The sequence below is a fragment of the Puntigrus tetrazona genome, chromosome 25 (assembly GCF_018831695.1).
Source record: "Puntigrus tetrazona isolate hp1 chromosome 25, ASM1883169v1, whole genome shotgun sequence".
In the NCBI taxonomy this organism is placed as follows: Eukaryota; Metazoa; Chordata; class Actinopteri; order Cypriniformes; family Cyprinidae; genus Puntigrus; species Puntigrus tetrazona.
In genome coordinates, this window is record NC_056723.1 from 17,067,504 (window position 1) to 17,089,301 (window position 21,798).

General features: G+C 35.8%; 1 protein-coding gene across 1 annotated transcript in view; it reads left to right on the top strand.

Moving 5' to 3' along the window:
* LOC122331320 (transmembrane protein 266-like) overlaps window positions 1-21,798 on the top strand; it is a 58,350-nt gene that overhangs the window by 6,167 nt on the left and 30,385 nt on the right. Inside the window, exons 4-5 of the mRNA XM_043228878.1 lie at window positions 4,862-5,083; window positions 8,620-8,828. Coding sequence (XP_043084813.1) covers window positions 4,862-5,083; window positions 8,620-8,828 — 431 coding nt within the window. The remainder of the gene's footprint in view (window positions 1-4,861; window positions 5,084-8,619; window positions 8,829-21,798) is intronic.

Below are 21,798 nucleotides of genomic sequence, written 5' to 3' on the forward strand. Positions count from 1 at the left end.
CCAAAATATAAAATATTACATCTTGGCCACCCCTTTCAGGTGTTGTTTTGTTTTTGTTGAATTTATGTTTATCTAGTTAGTTAGTCAGCTATATCAAGGTTGCTATTTCTTGCTTTCTGATTGCTCATCAGTAGATGATATTATAAAAGTAGCAAAACCATATTTAGCCTGTAAATATATCGTAGCGCAGTGAAGTAACGGATGTTGTACAGTCATGACAGATGACAGATTTTCTTATTTTCCTTGAGTGTTTTGATCATGTGGTCATGTTCTTATTGTTTGAATGTGTCCTTCTATTCACCAAGGTGTGTGTGTGTGTGTGTGTGTGTGTGTGTGTGTGTGTGTGAGTGATTGTGCACACGCAGCATGCATGCTTATGTGCTCACAGTTTTCACACCACATGCCCACATGCACTCTGACACACCCCGAGGACGCTTTGTGCTTGAAACAGGTCAGCTAACATTTCTAGCCCCACTGTCTTCTGTCTAATGAGGTCTGTCTTGTTCTTTTGTGCAAAAGCTGATCATTTTCTCTCGCCGGGACATTCAACATTTACAACACCGTCCTCTCTGCTTGTTGTCCTTGAAGGCTACAGCACCCATCCACTTTAACTAACAGCCACTACTTTGATGATTTCATCATGTAATTATTACACAACCTGCTTTTGTCATATTCATGTAGCTCACGATCTTCAAATGCAAGTAATATGACACTTTCCATAAACAGTTACAAATATGGGACCTCATACTAAAAACATAAGTAAAAATATGAACGGTAAGTTTGTTAAAATCAGAGCTTATGCTTAGCATTACCTGAGGTGTTTTATTATTCATTAATTTAAATGTGGTTTGCCCTTTTCAACCCTGTTACTGAAATTCGAAGGCTTATCTAAATTTGAAAACTACTGATTTTTTTTTTTTTTTTTTTTTTTAGCTTAAAATGAAAACTTACATTTATTTGTTTGATTTAGATACCAATGATAATAGAATTTACAACAAATTAAAGAAAAAACGTATTTGGTTAACTTTTCTTAGAAATAATGTTGGTAACAGGGTTGAAAATGATTTCTATAAAAATGAAAATCATATAATGATGTTATGCGCCTGTGTGTGAGATGTCATTTAGATCGCGTTATTTCTTGCATGTTTTGGTAACAGGGCTGAACGTGAGTTGTGTCAAAATGTAAAAATAGCAAAGCTGCGATGTTATTATTTGTCACTACCTGGTAACAGCACTGAGCAAGATGTGTGTCAAAATATAAAAATATAAAAAAAAAAAATAATAATAATTATTTGTGTGAAAACCATCTGAATCATGTTACTACTTGGATATTTTGGTGACAGGGTTAAACATTTTGTCAACAAAAAAAGTAAAATAAAAAAAGAATAATTATAATTTGTCTGTGTATAAGAAACCATTTAATTCATGTTGCTAATTAGATGTTTTAATAATTTATACTCAGGACACAATTTTAATATATATATACATACACAACAAAAATACATGGATTTGTGCCACTAATGCATTAAAAACAAGTACACCAAATCTGTTGTTTGTGCGCTGCACCATATGCTTTAATTTCTCATAGCTTTGATGTATAGCCTTTAATGGCTCTGCAGAAAAGGGGTCATGCAAACACCATGACTTACAACACCAGACATCTGTTCTGATCAAAATATTCTTCAAAATAACTTGCTTTGCATCTTAGGTTTTGGTCCAAGTGAATCTTTTCTGGGCCCACAATATGCTGATACACTTTTTTTCCACCATCATCTGGTTCAGATGAATGCACCAAAGCTGCGTTCTTATTCAACCTCGAAATACCGCTCAATGTCACGCAAGTCTCCACAGAGAGACTGTGGCGGAAGAATGAAGTATTATATCAGGGCCGCCCTCTGCAAACGCTTTGACGTGGGAATCTCTACAGCTGGTGACAAATGTCCTGCTGACTAGAGCAAACTGATGGCCTGCTTGGATGAATGCTGCTTGCAGCATCTGGCTCTGAAGGTGTAACAGATGTTACCGGGATATCACTTGACACCCCTTTGTACCCTATATGTGGTTATGCCATCTTGTTTCAAGACCCATGTGTGGACTTTGTAGTAAACAACTTCTCACCTATATCACTGATAGTTTGCCGCCACAGTTTTCTACCATATTGTTACTGTCCTCTGCGAACTGCTAGCTAGTTCAGAGCCATAGAGGTTGTATCTCCTCTGTGATTTGCAGTGTGTTTAGCGTGCTTGGAAGCCCACCGAGGGACGTGTTGCAGCCACTTTAGTGTATCCTATGCTGAAACAGCGCTTTACTGTCTTATAAGGTCACAGAATCTCGTGAACTCAGATCTGTATTAAAGGAACTGGATATGCAATAGAAACCTTAGATGGATGTCCTGGAGATATTCACACTGTTTTTACTTCATTTCAGTTTATAAAGGCCCGCTCACACCGAGCACGACAACTATAAAGATATCGTTTCTAAAACAACGGAGTCCACATCACACCTGTAATGATAAAGGCACAGAAAAACAATATCGCTTGATATCACTTCCAGAACAATTTAAAGCCACAGATGCATAAAAGTGACCAGACGATATCGTCTGCTGGTGTGGACACTAATATCATTATCTTTTTACGTACCTTTATAGTTATAGCCCTGGTAGTAAAAAAAAAAAAAAAACTCTGTATAAATATGTTAGACTTGTCGTGATCCAGTAAAGTAAAAAAACTAATGAAAAAAATGAAATAAACGTTCAGTCAACATTAACATATATTAATAATATGAATGAAAACTGTTAAATATTTTAAATAACAATAAATAATTCCAATAACATTGGTCAATCGAAATTGTTTTATATATATATATATATATATATATATATATATATATATATATATATATATATATATATATATCTCAAATTGAGCATCAGTTAATACACAGTCGTATATCACTGACAAGCTACACAATATCGTGTGGTTCAGTCTTGCAGGTGATTCATTGGGTTATTTTTATCAGTGTATTAACTGTCGCTCCATTTGAAAACAGGTGATAAAGATTTAACGCTATTTAAAGAACCGGCTTTACTGACGAGACGCACATTAATCCCTTGAATGTGCATCAATTGCTTGAAAGTTGAGGCCAAAAAGAAGACATTTTAGAAGAATGTTGGCAAGCAAAAGAGTTACCAGTAACCATTAACTTTCCCAGTATGGAGGGAAAACTCTATGGAAGTCAACAGGGAGCGGAAACATTCTTCATAATATCTTCTTTTGTGTTCATGCAGGTTTGGAACAACACAAGGGTGTAGTATCCCTTTAATTAACCTGACCTGTGATTGACAGTGGATTTTTTTCTGCATGCCTACGTAGTCTCGTCTTGCCGATTCACTGAGGTTCGTGTTCAGTCGAGCTCCGCACTTTTCAAGGAAGGTGCTTTCACTTTGCCGTCTGTGCATTTCTATGGTTGAGCGCAGCGTGAGGCGCAAGCTATTTAGATACTGCTGAAGATTACAGCGTCTCCGTGAAGCGCCTGTCTAGAGACCAGCAGTTCCTCTTAAAACAGCCACAATATGTTCCGCGCCTTCAGAACAGAAACGTTCTCCATTTTCTTAACATAAACAAAACATTTATATTATTATTTTTATGCCGGAGGGTTTCCAGAATACCCAACACAATGTCTTCGAAAGCCTCCAAAAAAGCCCGTGGATGGAATTGTGCATTTAATTTTGTTATTAAATGTAAATATTAAGATCAAGTAATATGCAAATCTAAAAATACAAGAAATGTCCTCAAGCTTAGCAGACGCTTTATTGAGGTATTTTGGTAAAATAAATATTTTTGGTAACCAGCCTTTATTTACGATGTATCAAGCTATGGAGCTGGAAAACGTAGCAAGCCATAAAATAGGTAGGTGGGGGTTAATGTTCGTCCCTGTGGGCTGCTTTCTTTATTTATTTCTATTGATTCTCTCCGGCTGATTTATGACTGTGCGCTGTGAACTCACTGGGGGTAAAAGTGAGACGCAGGCTAGTTTACGTCGTTCAGTCAGTGGAAATAAAAATAATTTTAGCACAACATCTTCTGAATTAAAAACGTGTATTTATATGTAAGTGTGTGTGTGTGTACGCCATGCATATTGCTAGCATATATTAGTACTTGCAAAGCGCTGCGTTAATGTTTTATTCTGCATTTTAATAATCCTACCCTAAAATTGATATCTGCCTTGACCATTAATAAGCAGCAAAGTAGGCATTTATTGATGCTAAAATCAGGCTACGTTTTCCTTGCATTAAATTATTTATCACATAGTTTTGGATAGGAGAATATATATATACATATATATATATATATATATATATATATATATATATATATATATATATATATATATATATATATATATATATATATATATGTACATGGTTACATACTTTTCACACAGTAACTGATTGGTTTTAACTTATTATTCTTTTCTTCTATTTTACAGTTATCTTTACATTGATATGCAAGTAAACAAAACAGATCTTTTTAGTAAGTGTTTTAATCATTTTTATTTATAGTATTAGCTTTCCTTATCAACTCACAGGGTTTTGGGACATCCAAATGTGACGACAGGCTATATAATGTCTTTTTTGGTATACTTTAAGTGCCACATTTGCATAATAAATGCTAAATAAATAGAATAGTAATGAATAAATGCAAAGTATGTTATAAATCGATTCAGTTTCCTTTCTACAGCCTTTCTCCGGCTCCTGCAAGCCTCTCTAATCACTTCAGAACCTGGTCTCGTGTCCGTGTCCTCTCCTGCTTGTCCCGCGGTGAGACAAACAGAAACTCTTGTGGGCGTTGTGCCGCTGTAGCTTAACACTCATCAGTACCTGACGGCGCTGCGGGCTTTGCATGTGGTTTTTTGGAAATGCGATTGTGATGCTCTGAACAGTTTGTGCGTGTCAGGACTGATTAGAGTCCTGTTAGCAATCGGCGGGAAGCAGTGCCAAATGTGCAGATACAGTAGCATCGGGGAGGACGGGACGCCACATGCTGAGGCCGTCCTTTACCAGCCAGCCGGCATGAAGGTTGCGGTGAGAAGTGCGGCCGACGCCGTGAGCATTTTAGTGTCTGTACAGATACTGATGATGCACGGTGTTGTTCATTTATTGCAAACTTCAGTTAGAATAAGAAATTAAGAACAAAGAAAGTTTCAGTTTTCTTTTTTGCATTGTGGCATTAAATTTAAAGCACTTAACCATATTTCCTCCCATTACCGTAATTTGTTCAGATGTTTTAATATTGGTAGGATTCATCGATTCATTCATCCACAGCGCTGCAGTTATTTTAATAAAAAAATTCTATAATTTTTCTTTTATTTACAACTTATTTACAAAGAAATCTATTTGAAGTTGTGAATAAAACATATAATTAAAAAGTATAATTTAAAAGTAAGCAACAGTAGTACAGTAGTGTTTATGAATCTTAAAACTTAGTATTTTCTTTTTTAATTGCAATTACTTAGCAGTACTTACTTTTTATATTATTTTATTTAAAAATGTTTTTAACAGTTGACAATTGTTTTTATCCTTGCAATTTCCAGTTACTGAATTTTTTTTTACAGCAAAAAAACGTAAAGCAATAAATAAAATACTTCTAAATTGCTACAATTAATGCAAAATTCTAATATGATTTTTTAATTACTACAATTTGATAATTATATAAAAGATACATTAAATACATAAAAATACATTAAATGTATATATATATATATATATATATATATATATATATATATATATTTTTTTTTTTTTTTTTTTTTTTTTATAAAATATGAAATAAAATCTTTTATATTCTTATTTTTATATTTTAAAAAATATGCTTTCATTTCGAGTTAAAATATAATGTCCTAGTCACCCAATTATTCATTGTTCATTCATGTTTCATGCATTGTTTGCTCAAAACACAATGCGCACAGATGAAAGGAGGGTGTGAATATTCAAGCAGAAGCTTTTCTGAAGAAATTACGGTACGTTTGGGTCCACAACCAATAACATTTTAAAGGTTGCGATGGGCCGATATCCAGCAGAAGCAGTCACTATCTCACAATATCCATCCACACATACATACAGTACAGTATAGCCTCTCCGTTGACCCCGTATTCGTAGCGGCAATGCTTCGTTTTCCTCTTTACTCTGTACTATTACAAGCTTCCTTTTTTCCCCTTCTCTGTGCACTGGCATAATTTATCTCCCCTCATCCGGCACGCCTGGGACAGAAGCCAAAACCCAGGTTTCTGCCCCTCTCCGCCTCCATTCTGTCCTTTCTTCTGCCCTTGATTAAGCCGTCTTCAGGGTTGCGAGTATTGATTTCAGCTATGAGCGTACGTTATGATTACAATTATCACATTGCCGCTTGTTTTAGTAGAGCGGCTGCTCGGCAGACTGCACAGATGGCTAGTTATCACGTTATTGTACTGCAATTAAACAAGAACTTCTACCATTTTGTCATTATTTACTATATCTACGTTAACTATTTGCCACAAAATTAAGCGCTGCGTAACGCCGCGAAAGTATATATTCATCGCCTTGTTTGCGCTGAGATTGAGAACAGCAATCTCAGACTGCAAACGTGAGAAGAATCGGCGCACTGTATCCAATAAATCAAAGGCAGAACCGGCCATGACATCTAACTGTGGGATTTTGTTGTTTTTGCCACAATATTGTGCTTTGAAATTCTCCCGGTGCCTCATTATTGTGGGATGCAACGCATGATGGCGCGGCCGTGATGAATATTCTGGGTTTAGGAATCAATCTAGACACGTGGGACGCCAGGCCTCAACTTAATCTTTCATTCATTTCCCATGTAGCCATTGAGGGCTCGGACGCATTTCCATATTCCACGTCTGCGGGCCGTGCCCTTTTTGAGGTTCCTCAATCTGCCTGCCGTCTGCCTCGCAGTCACATCAGTCGGTAATCGACGGGAATACGCCTCAATAATGGGATTCTGGGTCTCTGTGGCGTCTGTGATTCAGTTCGCTCTCCTGTTGCTAGTCGTTCATTGTGTTCGTGTCTCATGCATCATGCATTGTTGGAATAAAACACACTCTCATCCCCGTCCTCTCCTGCGTCCCTAACTGCGGCTTGATTTTTTCCATCTTCTTTGTACCGTATATATACAGTTCCCCTTTGTGTATTGCTTCTGTGTGCTTTGTCTTTCCTCTTCCGGACATGGTGTTTTTCCATATGCTAACTCCAGGGCTCTTATTTATCACCTTATTTTCTGTTTTTCGTCCTACGCACTTCTGTTAGCGAAGTCAACATGAAACAAAACTCATTTTGCTTCCACATTGTAACATTTTTCCAAATGATGAAATCAGTGTTGCTGAAAGTTACTCGATGCGATTGCATTACTAATTGAAATTAATAAGCCCCTGGCACGTTTACACAATGCCTCCAAAACTGTCAAAAAAACCGGATCAGGTTTGGTTTTCTGCATTTTCGTATCAGTAGCATGCATTTTGTTCGGAAAGCATGACGAATACGAAAAAACATACGTGGAACTTATGGACTAGATGTGCGAGGATTTTCACTCCCAATTTCTCTCAACAGGGGTACAGGAAAGATGTCAGTGTACAAATGGGAAAACAACGTAACTTATGTTACTTATTTGAAGTTAACTAGTGTTACTGATTACTTGAAAAAAAGTAATCTGATTACTTAACTTGTGTTACTTGTAATGCGTTACCCCAACACTGGATGAAACAATACTATTTGGTGGCAGAATTAAAACACTTACTTCTAGTCATGAACAAGTAAATAGTTCATTACTGGGAATCATGTGCCGTGTCTTGCATGGAGTTTTATGCAGGGACCTAAATGAATCAGTGACTCATGTTAGTGAATTGGTTTGTTCAGATGTAAATCGGTCAGTTCAAGTAAAATTCTTGATTTGCATGAACTGTGTACCAAACAGTTCGACTAATTGATTAAAATCAGTCTACCTTTCCAATGCAAACAACTGCACATAACTAAATATTTTCCTGAAGTGAATCAGTGGCTCATTTTAGCGGATTAGTTTTATTAGGTAGTCCGTGTTAATGAAGTAGTTCTCTACACTAGTACATTGCTTATGAATTCTTCCTTTTGGGCACTTCTTGTGAAGTAAGCAGTTTTAAATGTAAACTTGTTTTACCTTTTAATTGCGCTTAACTGGATATTTCCTTGCATGACGTTTTACACAGTGCCTCAAATAAATCAGTAAGTGATTTTAGTGAATCGGTTTATAATGGGCGGTTAGTATGAATGAAGCAGTTTGCAGAAGTCAGCTGCTTCCATGAACAACCTAAATGAACTCATTCACTTAAATGAATCAACTTCCCTGTGCACTGATTGGAAATTGTTTAGTTGAATCAAGGTGGTTTCTGAAGGTACTAACCATTGGATTAATTATGATTAATCATTCACACAGAAATTATCTGAGTATCTGATTTCGTTGCATGTTGACTTCCCATCTGTGATAAGAGGTAGATGGTTTCGTTTACTCTGTGTTTCAGTATGTAACGTCTTTGTGGTCATTTTTAAGGTCATCTTATTTAAGACGGTTCTTGTAGAAGAAGACAATAGAGTAGTGTGTCCCGTGTGTCCCCAGGCCCCCTCAGCAGGCGGCAGCGCCGGATCTGGAGGTGATCTCCCAGCAGGTGGAGGATGAAGGCCAGTGCATGGCTCCAGTGCAGCTGGTCAGCTTCGCCTACAGGGACCTTCCTCTAGCTGCCCTGGACCTCTCGCTGGCTGGATCCCAGCTACTTTCCAATCTGGATGAAGAGGACAACCAAGAGGGGTAAGAAGCTGCTAGCACACCGCTGATACCACACAGAAACAAGTACACACACATTTACGCAGTTGCGTAGTTGGGGACTTCCCATTGATGTCAGTAATAACCTAAATCCAGGAAATAGACATCAAAGAAGTGAATATAGACATTTTGAATCTTTGTGACCAGTTTTTACATTTAAACACATACACAAAAAATGCAATGTAATCTTTAAAAAAACACTATTTTGAGATTTTATGCTACAGAATTTCGTTGTGCTAATGCTGTTTATTTATTTATTTTATTTTAACTACTTACTAGTTTCTTACCAGTGTTTCTCAGCTTCTCACCCATAAAGGATAAAAAAAAAAAAAATATATATATATATATATATATATATATATATATATATATATATATATATATATATATATATATTTAAAAAAATTATTTAATTGTCAAATGGATTTTTTGTTCTTCTGAGTGAAAATTGTCTCAATTTTTTTTTCACCCATAAAGATATATATATATATATATGTGTGTGTGTGTATAACAAAGCACAAATGTAGTTTTTCAAATTTCATTTATTATAACTATTATAAATATTAATAATATGACACTATTAATATTTTTAAATAAATTCATAACTATCTACACACACTAGAACTAATCATTTGAAAAACATGATAAATATTAAATACAGAGGATAATTTGAAAGTTCGGTTAAAATCAAATAATTTCCGATAAATCAAATTAACAACTCTTTCTTGGTTGTGCGCTACTCTGGCGTAACTTTTTTTTTCTCTTTTTGTTAGCCCTCTTTTCACGGTGCCACTTTCAGTTATCATCGGATAAAAGATTCCGACGAAACATACACCAGGCTGGGAAAGAAATATACAGATATCCAAAAAATCAGGAAGAACAGCATACTCTCACTTAGATCAACGATACTGACTTTTAACTGGAATTTCTGGAATTCATTTAATGCTTGGCAGGGGTGAGGTAAAAATAAGCCCGCATGTCTTATAAACAATACCAGCAGTATCTAAAATAGCCGAGATCACAATCATCTGGCATAAAGTAGTACTTTAAAGGAATTTGTTTATACATGCTGAAATGACTCTTAATGCAGAACTGTATAGTTCAGGTCTGTTTGAGAATCGTGATGCAGTTAAAAATAAACCTTAAACAGTTGTAGCTTGTTTTATGTTTTATATTTATTTTTAAGATTTAAAATAGAAACTAAAGCCAAAATGATATCTTTAGAGACGAAAAAAATATATAATGCAAAGATTATATTTATATAATATTTCTATACTACACAATTACACTATCCCGAAACATTAACTTTGAAACCGTTACGCTTTTTAATAAGTGGATGCATTTCTGTCATTCATGGCATTTTTTTATTTTTGACTAGCATGCCTTTGCGATCCATATCATCGTGTTGCATAATTTTTTTAGATTTTTAGATCAGCGTTTTTTCTGCTTGAGTCACAGAGTCAGACTTTTGATTATCGCCACAAAGTCCGCTTTGCCGCTTGTGCTACATTAAAAGTGACCAATCACAGTCCAGCCTTTGTCCTGGACATAATAAGCGCGAAAGACCAGCGTCTCTCCTACAGCATCTCCCGTTTGTTTTCAAATGCCGGATGTTTACCGCAGGAGGTTGGCTTCTCGACTACTTCTCACCATATTTTTAAATGCCAGCTTTCGTGGGTGTATTTGTGTTCCTCGGTGGGTAGTGTGCAAATGTGGCTTTAAAATCATCTGGCAGCCGCACTGCATGCTGGGAGTGTGGAGCACCCAGGCCTCTATGGCGCTGACTGTGTTTTTGGCAGTCGATGCTGCAGTCCCGTCTGGGTAGCGTGACTCACCGTGGATGGCCACTGTGCGGCTCTCTGCTACATGCAGGGAAAGTTGACAAACACCATAAGCTTAATTATGGCAGCCGTCACACTGTCCACGAGCCACGCCTGTGTGTGTGTGTGTGTGTGTGTGTGCGTGTGTGTGTGTGTGTGAGACAGATGGTCCGCGCAAACTCTCGAGTGTGTGATTACGTGAGTGTGTTTCTTGGATGTCAGCACAGAGCGTTCTGTCTCTCGTGATTCGCTCTGTCAGGTGACACGCTCAGGTGTGACACATAACTGTCCTTTTGGTATGATAACAGCCCAGCTCGGTGACAGTGTGAAAACCAACCTGATCTCTTAAAAATATGTACCTCTGTGCGCTTCTTTGCGTGCCTTACCGCACGTTTCGCCACAGTTTCAAAGAGAAATGTCCACTCAGTGGCGCTAAAACACAGGTTCAATACATTCACCCTGGCACGTTATTATTACATCTATGTAGATATGTATTTAAATATCCGTTGACTCTTGCTAAAAGTTAATGCTCTATTGTGTTGGAAATATGCGCTACACTAAATCCAACCCTAAATCTACAAATGCAAAAGAGATATAAAAATGCATTTGTTGATGTAATTGTCATTTCAACTTCCTTTTACACAGATATGAAACGTTTTGCCGAACCGTAGTCACACGGGATTCGAACCCGAGCTCCTTGCCTCACTGTAGCTACCGAACAAACCTACCGTCTATGAAAACCCGTAGACATGAAGCTGGATATGTGCGATGCTAACGTTCAACAGCATCGGTTTTCAAATCTCCCAGCATATTAATATTGTTTCGAAGTCAGAACGTGATATTCTTCAATTAATTATGTGACAATTATGCTTTATTAACTGAAAGGCATAAAAGGTGTCAGAGTTTTACTGCCTCTAGTGTTCATTTCTTTTGGAAACTGCAGTGATATGTACTTGTTGGTACGTATTTCATGTCTCGCTAAGAAGGGCACCCAGTTATGCTGTTATCTAGAACGATTTAAAGCGAAGAAATATTTTCTTACCAGTACAGTATTCTTTTGGTTTATTATTGTAAAAGTCCAATATGAAATATTTTATTGGCTGTATTTGTGTCGCACTGTACAGCAGTTTCACGTTTTATCAAAGTTTGCATAAAATCGGCGTCATGCAAATATGTAAACTACAGACAAGTTTTTATGTCAAGGTTTCTTGACATTTATTTTAAATTAATGCACTCGCTGCACAACTAATTGCATTTCTGCATTTAGAATATAATCTGATGAATGGTTCTCATTCGAGGCTTAATACTATAGAAAAGCGGTGCGTTTTTCAGTTGTTTTTCTCAAAATATGGCGTGCGGTTGCTTCAAGCAATGTACAAACGTTATTCACTGACCGTCCTAATTAATAAATCGCAATTACAATTTCTATACTATAATCGACAATAATGATTTTTGGCAGAATCGTTCAGCCCTAATGTCACTTAGCCTAGCAGGAGCCAACCTACATTGCATTGAAAATGCATTTCTGGGATTAATGTCAGGTATATTTTCTGTTGGGCCATGCTTTCTGTCAAGGATGCTTTTTCTCACATTTTCTGGGTTGTATTATCTACAAAACATACAGATTTCCATAGAAGACTTAATCAAGTTTCACCCCACCGGCACGTCGACAGCTTCGTTTCCGTCTCCCGTAACTGTCGGCGGAGAAAGCGAGAGCACGTCACAGGTCTTGTTTCTGGCGTGACTCACATCTGAAGCATGTGCTCAATGACAGACGGGATACATTTGCGTGGTTTGATGTCAGTTCAAACCTCTAAACTGAACTAAGCTAATAATAGAAACATGCCACAATGACAGCTCGTTTATTATCCCGAAACTTTAGTGAATGCGAAACAATATTAGTATTTAAATAATGCATGACTTGCGTTACTGCATTTGCTGTTTCGAAGAAATTGTCGATGTTTCTTTCTTTCTGGCTTTCTGTTTAGAGAAAGCGACATTTGCAATGTTTTTATTGCTTGTTGTTATCGTATTTAGCGTAGGCATTGTCCTCGAGATGTAATATTTTATTGGATTATTATCGTATTCGAAGGTAAGATAAGATATTTAATGCACAAGCATTTTGACTCTTATTGAATAAGATATAAAATGGTTTGATTTTTATGGGCAGGCTTTAAAATTTGCAGCACAGGTTTAAGTTTACTCTCTTATGCTCACCGAGGCTGCATTTACTTGAGCACAAATACAGTAGAAATAGTACCATTGCACAAAATATATATAGTTTTACTATTTACAAAATTGCCGCTTCAGGCGTTCTACTAACTATAAGTAGCTTTGTAACTATATGTCAACCTTTTTCGGTAATTTGCACCTACATGTCTACTAACTCTCAGAGTAGACTCTTAGGAGAGTTTAGGTGTAGTAGAATAAATTGAAATATACTTGCAAAGTTTCTCACAGTCAGTATGCTATATGTTGTGAACCCACAAAATAAAGTGTTACATTATTAAGCAGACAGTCTGCTAATACTCTAATGGCTGCTAGCTGACATAGTTTTCTGTTCGAATATGTTAAAATGTGATTTACCGATTTGCTACTCAAGAAGCATTTCTTATTATCATTAATAATGTTGAAAACAGTTGTGCTGTTTTATTCTCGTTTGTCTTATTTTTCATTTAATGATGAGAAAGTACACCATTTATTTGTAATGGAAATATTGGTAACACTTTTAATTTACGGTTACACCTATTAGTTGCTTATTAGCATGCATATTAGTAGAATATTAGCTATTTATTAGTGTTAATTAAGCACATATTAATGCCTCATTTTACATGACCTTATTCTGCATCCCTTGTCCTACCCAAACTTAACAACTACCTCGCTAACTACAAGCAAAAAATTAACAATTTATTGTGGGAAAAAAGCCCGAAACTTTTGTTTAATTTAATGCATCCCTGCCAAATAAAAGTACTCGTTTTATAATAAAATCAAACCGACCTTAGGACGTCTCACACCTCGTCTTGATCTACACGATTCTTTTAATCAAAACAGACTGTTTGATGGTAACAAACACCGCAGCGGATGTAGTCTAGCACACTCTCTGGTGGGCTGCACGTGGGCGGATGGTTGTAGTTGTGAACTTCAGGGGTATTTGCAGAGCTGGCAGTCTCAGTGCAGGGCAAGACATCCAATGTGTGGGCTATTATTAGCATGTGCTGGCATTAGGGCTTCCTGACCGGAACAGAAGGGCGGTGTTCTCATCGACTGCCCAAAATATTCATGCTTTCTTCTATGTTTTTTTCCATAACAAAAGATACTTGAGTGAGGAAAAAATGGGTAATACGAAAAAACATTTGGCGACTATTTATGATTTCCTGTTGCGGTGTACTGGGGACAGTTTGCCTGACTTTATTGAAAAATCAATTTGTAGGAGTTCACCTTTCAGACGCAGAAGTTATGGGAGGAGAGTTTTAAAAATCACAGATTTTACTAATGTTTGTCGCTGGTATTTTCTCCATGATTTAAAACGTCTAGTGAGTCATTCATTTTTAAAGAACGCCGTGGCTTATTCTTTATTGCTCTCTTTGAGACTGCTGTAATTTGCGCGTTTGCGTCATATTTGCGTGTTGTTAGTAAATCAGCCACAGAAATGTCCCCTCTCATCTGTGCTGTTTTGGAATTGCGTTCATTTGCTCTGTTTAGTCTTTTTTTGAATTAATTAACTCACCCCAGTGTATTGAGCATTTTTTTAAATGTGAAAAAAATGCATGATTGGCTAACTTTTTGATAAAATTTGCTGTATTCTGTATTTTTTTTTTTTTTGTTGTACTTTTGTTGACTCACAATTTAAGTCAATTATCTAAAATCTTGTTATAAATTCATGTCTATTTTTTGTTTTTTGCCCCTTGTCTTTTTCAAAGTTAATTAATTACTTTTTTTTGTAATAATGTAATATTACCTAATGATTTTTTATCATTATTTTGCCCCTTGACTGTTTATTTTAGAATGAATGCATTATGTACATTTTACCTGTAAAGTGCCGTATTATGGTTTTTTATATAATGATATTTTTAAGATCGCAAGTTACGATTTAAAGACTGAAACAGTATTCAAATAAACTTGTGCCGAAGTGTGACATCCTTTATAACTTTTATGAGATTAATGGTGCGCGGTTCAAATGAAGAGCCTCTCAGAGATTCAGCAAATATTTTATGCTTAGCTTTGTTGTTGTTTTTGTATTTTATCTTCTCTATCCCTTTCCTGAAGTGCTGAGGTTCGTCTGCTGGCTGTGACAATTGTTTTTAGCTTTTGCTTGCTTGCTCTTTGCCTGACATTGTCGGTGGAGCACGCTCTTTCCTGCTGATCTGAGGCCAGCCGCTCTCTTTACTGCTACATTTAAAAGCAGTGACTGTAAGAGATACGCAGATCAGCATGCGACTTTTGACATTCGCAGCGGTCGCTGGAAATCAGTCTGTCCTGTTTGTTTTGACCCAGAACCTGCAAATAAAAGCGGACAATTCTCAAAAAGACGGCTCAGAAAGAATTATAATGCGTTATTATTCATTTGAGGCTTCTTAATTGGGCATTTTAGGATTATTTGGAGTAGCTTGACGACCTTGGAGTTTGGAGCTGTACTAGGAGTTCAGAAGATTTATTTGCTATTGCTCATACTTCAGGACAGGAATCACTACACCCTAACCATAAATATTAAACTTTCAATGTCTAACTTGTCCCTTGACGTTCGTATTGTGGGGATAAATTGTGCATATACATAATTTATACCTTATACTAAAAATGATGAGTGAGTTACGATGAGTTACGTATGCAACCTTTCAGCTCTTGGTTTATCTCACTTTTGAGACGTTGCACTATGAGATATAGTCACAACTGTGAGATATTAGGTTGCATTTAAAAACAAGTTTACAAGTTATATCACAATTGTTACACAACTGTCACTTTCTGAGATATAAAGGCACAATGCTAAGAAATTAAGTCACAAAGAGAAATATAGAAGTAATTGTGATTTTTAAAGCCAGAATCTTATGTAGGGATATAGTGATATTCTGAGAAATACAACTACAACTATAAAATAATAAATCCACAGTTGTGAGAGTTTAAGTCATGTCCTAATATGAAGTTGCAGTTCGATTACTGTTAGATTAGATCATTGTTAGATTATAGTCGCATTTTGAGCTTTTAGTGAGATTTGTTTTTCACGCTCGGAGATAAAAGCCACGAATACAAGAAATGAAGTCACATTCTTCAGATTTAGTCAGAATCGTGAAATATTAGAGTTAATATTAGAGTTAGTTCAGCCAACAACAAAAACACAACACACTCAAGCCGTCTAAGGCGTGTATGACTTTGTTCTTTCAGACAAATAAAACCTGTGGTATATTGTTATTGATATAAATGTCCTGGCTCTTCTTGGGGTGGGAATTTGAAGCCCAAAAATGAGTAAATCATGGAGTGATTTTCATCTTTAAATAAAGTCATTGTTTGAGATATAAAGCTACAGCTACAATTTTTATTATAGAAATGAATGCAATATTTTAATATTTAAAGTCTTGTTCTAAAATATAAAGAAACCGTCTAATCTGTAAGCTGTAGTCAGAGCTGTAAGATCCAAAGCCACATTCTTACAAATAAAAAACACAAATACAAGAAACTAGGTTTCAAGATTTAAAGTCACATTCTGAGATAAAATGAAGAGATAGCCACATATATAAATATATACAGTACATATACTGAGATTTGACGGCAGAATTACAAGACATTGTGAGAAAAATATCCTAGATGTGGTTGATAAAATTAAAACAAATTAAGCATTTTTTCTTCTGATGCTGGCTTCCGTGCCAAAACAAATTTCAGCTTATAATTTTCTTTCCATTTCTGCGGCAGCGAGTGTGAATCAGCCGTGCTGTATGATGAAACCATATAACCACACCATTATCAGAACCCAAAGAGCAGGTTAAAAGCCTTGGCTGCACTTAATAGATAGTGATTATTGCTCTTGGAAATATCTTATGCCTGCTGTGCGATTATTATGTTATGCCGTATATTTATTTATTTATTTTTTTTGTGAAGGCTATAAGTTTCCTTTTTAAAAATTATGCCTATCAAGGAACATAATGGCTCGGATCAAGCCGTGGCGGGCAGACTCGGATCTATTTTTCACCGGCTCATGCCAATAATGATTTCTAGAATCAGCAGTAATGGCTTTCCTGCTACTTTGGGTTGGATTACTAATGTGATGGGGTTTTTGAGAGTGACATGCAATTGAGATATCTGTCAAAACACTGATTGGTTCTGGTGAAGATTTGCGGCTTCGCCCTTTTTGTTTTTGTTTGCCCTTTAGTTGTTCTCTAAAAGCCAAGACCCTCGCTGAAGTTTACTGAGGCTGGTAACGCGACGCCGTTAATGCTACCGCAAGTGAGGGTGATTTATGTGGAGGCTTGAAGGCGCTTGTGGTACAGCTTTGTGCTCCTTGATTGCTTTTTCTAAAAGTGATTTCCTCAGAGACCGACTTGATGCCTCCTCAACCTCTTGGTGTTGGAGACTCGCTGGCCGTGTTCGGCTTCTAGCGAAGCCGCCGTGTCCATCTGCCGCCTTTCTTGTGTTTTCAGTGATTTGTAAGTCACGGGTAATTATGCTGCATGAGTTTATATATGGATTCTCTTCGATTTATTTTATTTATTTCATCTGAATCATTTCAGAATCATTGCAACAATTTCTGACAAAATGTTCACATGAAATAGTGAAAGAAATTGAGGTATATATGCTGTCAAACTATTAATCGCATCCCAAAAATGTTCCTTTACATATTATCTGTATGTGTACTGTGTGTTATTATGTATATATAAATACACACACATACAGCATACATTTAGAAAATATTTAGGTTTATTTACATGTATTTATTTATATTCATATAAATACTATATATATATATATATATATATATATATATATATATATATATATATATATATATATATATTTAGTGTATAAACATATAGCTGATTACTAATACATATATTCAAATATTTAAACTATATTTAAATATTTTTTAAATAGTATAATTTTGTAAAAAAAAATCATAGAAACAAATTAATATTAAAAATTTAAATTTTATTTTTATTTCTGAAAATATTTATTTTAAGATGGATATTCCAAAATGTTAAGAGTACATTTAATAATGTTATTAAAGGGAAATTTTTATTTGTTATAAAAATTGCTAAATAAATGAAAAATATTTATTGTATATATTAAAAAAGAAATATATATATATATATATATATATATATATATATATATATATATATATATATATATATATATATATATATATATATAATATGTGTGTGTGTGTGTGCTCTCTTTTTAATACCAGAAAATATTGATAAAAGTAGTACCATCTAATAAAACTGCAATAATTTATTTTAATTATTTTTTTGCACTTTTAGAATATTATGTAGTGTTACATGTGCTTATGACCAGGATTGCCAGGTTTTCACAACACAACCTATCCACTTGCTACTTAAAACTAGCTCAGTGGCGTTTTGAGGAGGTCCCACTAGTAAAAATTGCATTCTGGGGTTAAATTCACGTCTTTTGGCAAGGTCTTATAATATACATTTATGTTTACCTTACTTGTTGAACGATTCCTAAACGATTCGCTCAGTGATTCATTTTCCCAAACCGTCCCTTTGCCTGAAGCTAATCTGTGGTGATTATTTTTACTGCTCCAAAAGAGGCACCTAGTGGCAGAGAATGAATTTACTTTTTTTTTTTTTTTTTTTTTTCGACTAATGCAAAAAGCCCCAACAAGTGGGCGGGCAATATGCTAATGTTTTATATTGACATCAACCAGAAACGGTTTGGGACTCGTTTCAGTCATTCAGAGTCAACTCTTTCTTTTGAGAGACAGTAACTTTCTACACGGTGCACTTTGAGATTGAAAACTTTGCAGGATGTTTTCATTCACTTAGAGCAAGGCAAGTTTATTTCCATAACACATTTCAGTACAAAGAGGTTATTTAAAATGCTTTAATAATCACAACAATAAAACAAGGAATTCAAAAACATACTGCATTAAAGGTCATGTTAAATTCTGTTTTGGATAGGATGGCAAAGTCAGTTTACAGACACAAAGGCACCTCTAGAGTTTAGAATAAAGCTTCAAAGTATTCTTTCCCGTTACATTTTCTCTTGGAGCAAGATTGGGAGCGAGAGAATCAGTTTTTGACCGAGAGGCATGCAATGCGGCAGCACATTTCTCCAGTTCACGATCGATCAGTTTCATGGTGTAATTCAGCTCTCTCCGGTCGGCTGTTTGCTGCGGTTCAATCTGTCTCTCCTGCGTCTCACGTAGTGCTGATACTGATGTCTCTATAAAGCTGTCCACTTCAGCACACGCACTTCCACTGTACGGTGCATGAGCGTAAGGTTAGCTAAAGTGCAAATTAGCATTTCACGCTTTGGGAATGTATATGTGCGTACATTATCGTTTGTTACTGAATATTTGAAAATATTTGTTTTCTTTAAATCTCCGGTCAGGCATGCCAGGTTGAGAGTTAAAGACCAACGTCAAAAAGTGAAAGTATATCGGCATGGACACGAGACAGAACTACTTCACTCTTCATTAACGTTTGAGCATTGTCCTCCAGCACCCAGTAAATCAAAGTGTCTTAAAGGGATAGTTCACTGAAAAATATAAACTCTGTCACCGCTTTGCTCAATCACAGTTGGTTGCAAACTTTTTGAGTTTCTGATTCATTTTTAAAAAAGTTATTTTGGGGTAACCAGACAGTTGATAGTCCCATTGTAAAAAAAAAAAAAAAAAAAATATATTATAGGAGTCAAAGACCATCAACTATTTTTCTTTTTCTTTTTTATATCTTCTTTTGTATTTAACAGAATGGATAAACTTATACGGCACTGAAACAACTTGAGCGTAAATGATGACAGGATTTTAGCTCAACTTGTAAAATGCAGCTTGAGTCATGGACTCATGTTATTACATTTGACTTTTTATTTATGTGTCTTTAATAGGCACCAATCTGCATTAATATGTTAGTTGTCATGACTTAAAATACATTATATAAAAAATAAGGTAATAATCACATTTTCATTGAATAACACTGCTAAAATACATAATGTAATACAAAATAAACATTTTCTGTAAATTGTGTACATCATTAAAAATGCCTTCAAAGGGTACCAAAGACGCGATAATTGTTGTTGTTACACTTACAGGAGGATCAAATAAATCAAATCCTTGTTTAATATTGACCAAACATTTAATTCTAATATCCACAAAACCTTTAGCGCTAAAAATTCTACACATTTCTTCAACAAAAACGTGGAGTTCACAACCCTTATAAAAATGTTAACAATTAAAAACAGTACAATTTTTTTTCTGCTTGACACAATGAAACCAACCAGTCAACTGTATTAACAAAATCATAGCCACATGTATTTATAATAGTATTCTAATTAAATAATACAATTTAATTAAAATGTTCAACTTTAACCTATTGTAGTTTTTTTTACTGTTATAATAGTTGAGGGAGGGGGCACAACAATAAAAATCTGCTTAAGATACCTATTTGGTCAACAGCGGCCCAGGAGCTACCTCTCTCGATATTTTAGCCCAAACCAAAATTTCCAGTTGCCAAAATGTCACTAGTTTTTGACTTACCTACACGTGGCCGATCATTTAGCCCTCACCTCTAGTTTGACAGACAGCGGTCTGAGCCATACTCATATGACCCAGGATCAGGCTCCACTGTGACCTTGGCAGGATTCGGTGGAGGGAAGGTGAAAGAGATCCAATGACCCTCTATAGCTCCTCTCTGGAACTGGAGACAGCCAAGTGTCCTTACGCAGCGACTTTTTGTGCTGAAGTTTAGGCTGAACTTTCCCACCTCAGACTCGTTCATCCATTACTGTAATACAGGTCACGGGTTGGGGTTTGAGTTTGACTAGCTGCTGCTCGCTCAGCATAAAATAACAACCTCAAGCCATCGGCATGTTTCACCACAGCTCCTGGTCCCGGAGGTCTCGTGCACTTTGTTTATACTGCCCTTCCAGACTAATGCAGCTACAGCCAGAACTGCAATACCATACTTTATTTCACTGCACAATGATACAAATGTTCAGCTATTCCGATAGAAAGCATAAGGAGGCTGATCACTTTTAGAAATAGAAGGTCAGTTTGAAGCATTTTGGGATATAGCCCCTGTATTTAAATATGCCTACTTCACTACAATATAGCAGGTGGAAAATACAAGGATCATTATTAATCAAAAACTACAGTGTATGCGATTTCAGATGCACTTAATATTCCATCCATACTGTACTACTCCCTCCTACATGCTATTTCAAACACACCCTCATTTTAAATTGTTACCTCCAAAATATGTGAAAAGTCTGCTCTACGGCACTTTTTTTTTCTCCAGAAAGACGCAATTTATGAATGTTGGTGTTAGCACTCCTCAATAAATCAGTCAGTGTGCTATGTTTTACTGTCTAATTCTGCAAGCAGAAAGACCTTCATATGTGCATTCGTCTAGTCCTCATTATTTATTACCTATAATCCCAAATAATCGCTCTCCTTCTGTCACTAGGCTTGTTGGATTGTTGAATTAGATTTTGGAGAGACACCCATCTAAGCTACAAAAACACATGCACTTACACTGAAGGAGAGACCCGGGCCATATCTACAGGTCACAACAAAATGTAAAAATTGTGGTTACCTATGATCAATAAGTCTTTAATTGTCTGACATTAATGTTTTTAGCTTGATTTTGGCTAATCCCTCAGCCTATAGAGGGTGCAACAGCAACAGAAATCTGTGAAGTCCACATTTACACTACGTTTAAATGTTAAAATGGCAAATAAATGCATCTGGATGCATGTTTTAAAACTTATTGCACAGGTAAGATAATTGCCGTTCTGATCTACTGCACTGCTGCTTTGTAACCCACATGCATAAGCTGTTCGAGCCTCAGCTCAAAGCTTATTCATTCATTTATATTGTCATCAGTGATTAGTCGACTCAAATTTTGTCACATAAATGTCGACTTCGATGAACCCCTAGTATTTAAAAATGCTCAAACAATTGGTCAATG